This window comes from Scomber japonicus, chromosome 18 (genome assembly GCF_027409825.1).
Source record: "Scomber japonicus isolate fScoJap1 chromosome 18, fScoJap1.pri, whole genome shotgun sequence".
Lineage (NCBI taxonomy): Eukaryota > Metazoa > Chordata > Actinopteri > Scombriformes > Scombridae > Scomber > Scomber japonicus.
The window spans coordinates 7,668,628-7,675,413 of NC_070595.1; the positions used below are offsets into that span (position 1 = coordinate 7,668,628).

Here is a 6,786-nt window from a genome sequence, read left to right on the forward strand (position 1 = left end):
TCTGCAGAGGTCATGTCTCCAAAGATGAGTACCTTCCAGGATAGCGAGTTAAGCAGCGAGCTACAGAATGCCATGATCCAGCCAGGTCAGGAGGTGAAAGCTCAGCGAACTCGCAGCCTCAGTAAAGACCATGACGAGGTGATGACAGGAGGAGGAGGAGGAGGAGGAGGAGGAGGAGGAGGTGGTGGGCCACCTAAGAAGGAGGCGCGGACTATGAGGCAGCAGAGCAGCCAAGGAAGCACCTCCTCCCACAGGGGCAGTGTATCTTCTCAAGGCAAACACCGTCACTCCCACTCCCACTCCCAGCCCGCGCCTCCCTACACACCCCCTCACACCCCTACCAAGACCAGGACCTCATCTTCCTCTTCCACTTCCTCCATCCAGAGCGCAGCTTCCCCACAGGCCAAACCCAAACCATCCCCCCAGTTCATCCAGGGGGACAGACCTCATTCACCGCGCTCACAACCCCCTCAGTCTCCAACCCACCGTGGAGTTCCGAATATGCAGCCTCTGCCCCAACAGCAGCCGCAGCCACAGGCGCAGCAGCCGCAGGCACAGCAGCCGCAGCAGCCGCAGCAGCAGCCGCAGCAGCAGCAGCAGCAGCAACAGCAGCAGCAGCCTCAAGTCCAGCCCCAACACCAGACCCACCCTCAGCAGCACCCACAGACACAGGTCATGGAGGTCAGGGAGAGCGCACAACCACAAGTACCTCTCCTCTGTCTCCCACCAGAGGCTGAGCTGGCAGAGGGAGATGGAGCGGAGCCGGCAGCGCTGCAGAAGAAGCGCGCCCGCAGCCTCAACCGATACGCCGTGTCAGATGGCGAATGTGATGACAGACCAGGAGGGGGCAGAGAAGGAGAAGCGGAGGTTGCAGGAGGTCAGAACTCGGCCATCATCAGAGGGGAAGGAGGTAAATACGCTACAGTCACCCACCGCGTGAGTCGCAGCCACTCCGTACGCAACCAAGAAAAGAACGTCAACCGCAACCAGACGCAGTCCTTTGCCCTGCGCCAGAAGAAAAAAGGCCCGCCCCCGCCACCACCCAAACGCTCCAGCTCTGCCATCTCCAGCTCCAACTCCAACCTGACAGATGCAAACGCACAGCCATTGGCACTCACCACCACTGGCGGGATGCTGGACGTGCCTTACCACCAACAGCGGCGGGCCAGTGACTTGGGGGTGTCTGTGGAGACAGGTGCTGTGGAGACTAACAGCGTGGGTAGTGTGAGGAGCATTGCCGCTATGTTGGAGATGTCTTCTATAGGGGGTGGACCAAAAGGGATGGCGCTCCAGAAGAATTTCCTGCAGGTATGAGTGTCGAAATATCGAAATATTGTAGAAATACTGTTTTAATATAAACATAAGACAGAATCAAACTTATGAGCTAAAACATGCTTGTGTGTTTACCAGGTGGGGAAAACACGTGATGCCATTGGTCTGGACGGCGAAGTGGTGAACCGACGGCGGACTATCAGCGGGCCGGTCACCGAGCTGGTGGCAGCTGCCAGGCGTGACCAGCCAGCTCCCTCTGCTTTCCCCTCCCCCTCCGCCCAGCCTGAAAACTCCCCTCCACCTGTAACTTCCTCCTCACCCCACCCACCATCCTCACCACACCCCAGCTCGGGAGGTAGTGGCAGTTCATCGGAGAATCTGCCATTTGCAGAGGAGGGAAGCCTGACCATCCGCCGGCAGGGTCGAGGAGAAGGACAGGTAGCTATCTATATACATGTTTGTCTATCTATCTATCTATCTATCTATCTATCTATCTATCTATCTATCTATCACTCTATCTATCTACTGTATCTATCTATCTATCTATCTATCTATCTATCTATCTATCACTCTATCACTCTATCACTGTCTATCTATCTATCTATCTATCTATCTATCTATCTATCACTCTATCTATCTACTGTATCTATCTATCTATCTATCTATCTATCTATCTATCACTCTATCACTCTATCACTGTCTATCTATCTATCTATCTATCTATCTATCTATCTATCTACTGTATCTATCTATCTACTGTATCTATCTATCTATCTATTTATCATACATTATCTATCTATGTAATGTAATGTTCGTAAATCAAATGTGAGCTAATGTAAAGTATAAATCCATAGTCAAGCTTCTGTGTTCTGTAAGCTTTATTTGTGCTATCCATGTATCTTTGTCAATGTTTTTGAATGTTTGTGCAAAAATTGCCACTTGTCACGAATGTATGAATTTTCCGTTAGTGTGTATTTTGTGTCTGTCTGCAGGGTGACGGCGAGGGTCCCCAGGGAGACGGTGGCTACACGCAGGAGGACATCTCCATGGTGGAAGCCACAGCTACCTTAAAGCGACGACCCCGCAGCTCCAAGGCCCACCCCAACGGCTCCGACTTCACCCTCCAGGAGTCGTCCACTGTCAAACGACGGCCCAAGAGCCGCGACAAGGAGCCAGAGGGCTTTGCAGAACTTGCAGGGGCTAACGGAGAGCCTGTGGGCGGCGGGGTGCCCAACACCACACAGCCAGTCCCCTATCAGAATGGCACAGCCACCATGAAACGCCGCCCGGTGTCTGATGCTGGAGTGACGGAGCAGCCACAACCCCAACACCAACTCCTACACCAACTCCAACATCAACCCCAACACCAACTCCAACATCAACCCCAAAATCAACCCCAACACCAACCCCAACCCCAACCTCAACACCAACCCCAACACCAACCCCAACACCAACCCCAACACCAACCTCAACATCAACCCCAACACCAACCCCAAGTGGCTGCTGCCCCTCGCAGGAGCAGTGTGGACCAAGCAGCTCCAGTGGGAGGTGAAGGAGGTCCGGTGAGGAAACCAAAGCCCCCAGTCTCCCCCAAGCCTATCGTGGCACAGATAAAGAGACAGGGAGGCCCACAGACCCCCCCACAGGCTATCTCCAACAAGAGAGTCCCTCTGCCGGGCCCTGGGACGCCTGGCAGCCCAGGTACTCAGAGTGTGTGTTTGTGTGGTGGTGGATGAGAATGGGGGGGACCAAAGAATGCAGATCATAAGTTATTCAGTGCCTTGCTTGTGGGACCAGTAAAAAAATATGCCTTATATCAGCAGAGCACATCCTTTCTTACACAAGTCTCTCACACAAGCCGTGCCTCTCTCATCCTCTTAATGAATTTACTTCAAACAGACTAGTTAGTATGAAGTGCCTTTTGAACATGTCTAAAGGCAGAAGTGTTTACAGCTTGTCCAAATGGCCACATTGCAAGGCAGAGTGATTAGTTGGCTGTCTGTTATATAAGTTAGATGTGATTAATTGTACAAATGGGGATATCAACACACACTTGTTTGTGCCCACAAAAATTACAGAAGTATTTTTAGCTTGAGAGTTCAAACCCTGCTTACTTTCTTATCTCGACAAGCTAGCCAATCGCTGTGTGAAGTTGGCGTGCTTTTCCGTTTCAGAAAGTTACAACAATTGTCGAAAGCAACCGCAAAGGAAACTCTCAACAAGCACTCTGTTTAAAGCCTTTAGCCTTTAAGAAACACAAGCCTGTAAAGTTGTGTTTGTACTCCAACTTTGTAAGGTGACATCAGAAGACAAACATGGTTACAGCTGTCTGACCAGCCACACAATGGCCAAGTCGCTGTCATTGCTCAAATTGGTATAACACACTTTCAGACAGCCATAAACTTGAAAATGACATACTTTGGCCCATCGTGGCCCCTAGAAGCCAGGAGCTATAGAACAATTGTGTGATTTTCGTCAATAACCCATCCTTGCTTTTCTCTCTGTCTCTCCATCTCTGTAGTGGAAGGAAAGAAGATCCCTCCACCGGTCTCGCCAAAACCGGTTCCACCACCCACTGCGCCCAAACCGGCCAAGCTCATCCACTCCATGACCAGCCCGCCCTCCCCGACCCCTCCTCTGGTCAAGCAGCATACTGTGGTGACTCGACAGACCAGCTCACCCCCCAACTTCCCCCAGTCCAACACCCCGAGCCCACCGAACCCTAAACCGCCGAGCCCGTCTTCTCAAAGCCCGCACACCCCTCAGACCCCCACCACGCCACAGACGCCCCTGACTCCGCAGACGCCCCAGACTCCCCAGACTCCTGCCACTCCCAGCCCAACCCCTCCGCCTGTCAAGCCTCCTCGTTCCTCCATCGGGGGCGTGTCAGTGGACAGCGGGATGACAGGGGGCGGGGTCACGACGCCGACTCCCACGTCGACAGACTTTGCCGTGGATTCTTTAGTGCATCAGAAGCTGGAGGAGACAAGCGCATCGCTGGCTGCAGCTCTGCAGGCCGTGGAGGATAAGATATTGCGGCATGAAGAGTAAGAACACACACATGAACACTCACAGATACTCAGAGGTGTGCAGATTCACTGGGCAAGATTTGGTGATCCTGACATGGATAATAACTAATATAAAATTTGAGAGAAAGTCACGAAACACAATACTGATAACAGAAACCTTCAGTAGTAACTGATCATTGCTACATCAATTTGTAGGGTTACAAGTTTTGTCAATAAAAGGTCAGTTAATTTCTAGCAGATAGGCTGTGTAGTATTACCCCACTATGTGGAAGCTTGTCCTGGATGCTTACATTAGTGGCAAAGTAAGTTTACAGTCCAGAGATCACAGCCAGTGTTACCTTAGTTAGCTTTCATCAGTTAGTCCTCATGCTAAAAGCCTTTTCTGTAGTTTTCAGTCATCATCATCAACATCCTATAATACTAGAACTACACCCTAAACAGCAATACAAGAACAATGCTGTTTCTTTATTTCCTGTTGGTGACGATAGTACATGTAGCGTTGGCCACATTCTTCTGGCATGATATCATGTTTATTGCTATTAAGTGCACTTTTAGGAGCCATTTACAAGATACTCATTTTAAAAAGAGTTCAAAAGTCAGCTGGAGTGTTCAAAGCTTGACTGTATATAAATATGGACGCTGCATCTCCTCTTTCTACCGCTACGCAAAAGTGAAGCCAAAATGTTGCGTTTTTGGCAGAGGCCATCTTGCTTGTGTGACGTCATTTGGAGCCAGAGTCTGCGTAGTAGATTCAGGTGGTGAGATGACAGCCTGCAGGACATGCCCACTCAGCTGTTCCACCACCAGACGGAGGTTTAAGAACAGCTGTCATAGCTGTTAATCATGATATCACATTCCCTTTTATATCACCAAATAACTAATTAAAAACAAACTTATCAGAAAAATTAGTGCTTGGACAAATATCAGTGTAATAAATACTACATAAAATGACAGCAACCATCTTTGGAAAAAATGTATACGACATGCACTTTGACTTTATAATTTGGCTCAAGTGGGGGTTTATGACCTATACTGCAGCAGGCCACCAGGGGGTGATCAAGATGTTTTGGCTTCATTTTTGGAGAGCAGTCATGACGTCCATCTTCATACATAGTCAATGTGTTTAAGCAACTTATGAAACTAATGTTAGATTTTTTAATAATTTCATTTTAGTACATTTTGTTTTAATATATTACTATGAAACTAGAGGTTCAAATATTTTACGTAAGATTTCAAGTATTCCTCATCAGCTGTTCTGTGTGTGTGTGTGTGTCTGCGTGTGTCTGCGTGTGCATCTAGCTCTGTGGCTGAGCAGAAGACCACAGTCAGCATCCTCGATGACATCGGCAGCATGTTCGATGACCTGGCCGACCAACTGGACGCCATGTTGGAGTAACCATAGAAACCAGTCAGCGTGTCTCCATGGCAACGCTGCACCAGGAGTGACTCAGATGGCACAATGGGCAATATGCCTCTCTCTATCTATCTCTCCTTCTCTTCATCCTTCCTCTCTCTGCCTTGCCCAATCCACTTCTCACTCTTCCCCCGTCTCCAGCGCCGTCCGTCCGTCTGTCTGTCTGTCCATCCATCGCCGCTCTGGAAAACCTTTCTTCTTTTTCTTCTTCTTCTTCTTCCTCTTATCTTCCTCTCATCTTCCACTGCTGATGATGAACATAATGGTGGAGCAGTTCCACAGGCCCGGACGGACATGCGGCAGAGAGAGCGCAAGAATGAAAAATGGACATAAAGAGAGAGACATTTAAAGAGAGATAGAGAGAGCTGTTAAAAAAAAAGAAAGGACCAAAAATAACTGATGGAGAGAGAAAATTAAAACAAACAGACAAAAAAAAAATCACAAGATGGAGAGATGAAGAAATGCAACAAAATGGAGGAGACTGCAATCAATGTGGGGGTCTTTTAAGAACTCTGCACGGACTCTCGAAGCTGAACAATTAACAAACTAAACTAATACTGATTGAAAAACCAACTGTGTAATGAATCATAGTATGGTATGTGTACATTCTAAGCATGGAGAGTTTATATCTACTGAAAAAGTCCTGCATTAGCACAGTAATATATATAATATACCGATAAATATGAATCTCTAGCTCTTTGGTTTGATGTCTTGGTTCTGTGTGGAATGGTGACCTCTGGTGTTGTGACGATGTAAAAATGACTTGGTGGAAAATTTTTATCTGTGACCAAAACGAGACTATTCAGCTCCTGAGGTGTGTGTGTGTGTGTGTGTGTGTGAAAGACAGAGTGAGTGTGTGACGGGTGTGTGCATGTAAGCATCAGGTTGTTAGAATTACAGGAATTCAGTTTCCTGTCCCTGGGTGCAGCCTCATCGTCATCCTCAACACACACACACACACACACACACACACACACACACACACACACACACACACACACAGGAGAAGCACAATGACCCATACAGCCAGGTTGCACACACATACACAAATGGGAGTCTGCACAATATACA

At 48.6% G+C, this 6,786-nt stretch overlaps 1 protein-coding gene across 5 annotated transcripts in view; it reads left to right on the forward strand.

Annotated features, from left to right (window-relative positions):
• Nucleotides 1-6,786, forward strand: part of caskin1 (CASK interacting protein 1) — a 104,104-nt gene extending 97,318 nt beyond the window's left edge. The window contains exons 19-23 of one of the 5 annotated variants that reach the window (XM_053338384.1): nt 8-1,308; nt 1,411-1,710; nt 2,241-2,973; nt 3,794-4,319; nt 5,601-6,786. In XM_053338384.1, the coding sequence (XP_053194359.1) occupies nt 8-1,308; nt 1,411-1,710; nt 2,241-2,973; nt 3,794-4,319; nt 5,601-5,697 (2,957 nt within the window). In that variant the 3' untranslated portion in view covers nt 5,698-6,786. The remainder of the gene's footprint in view (nt 1-7; nt 1,309-1,410; nt 1,711-2,240; nt 2,974-3,793; nt 4,320-5,600) is intronic. The other 4 variants (XM_053338382.1, XM_053338385.1, XM_053338383.1 and 1 more) reach the window with 4 other exon arrangements.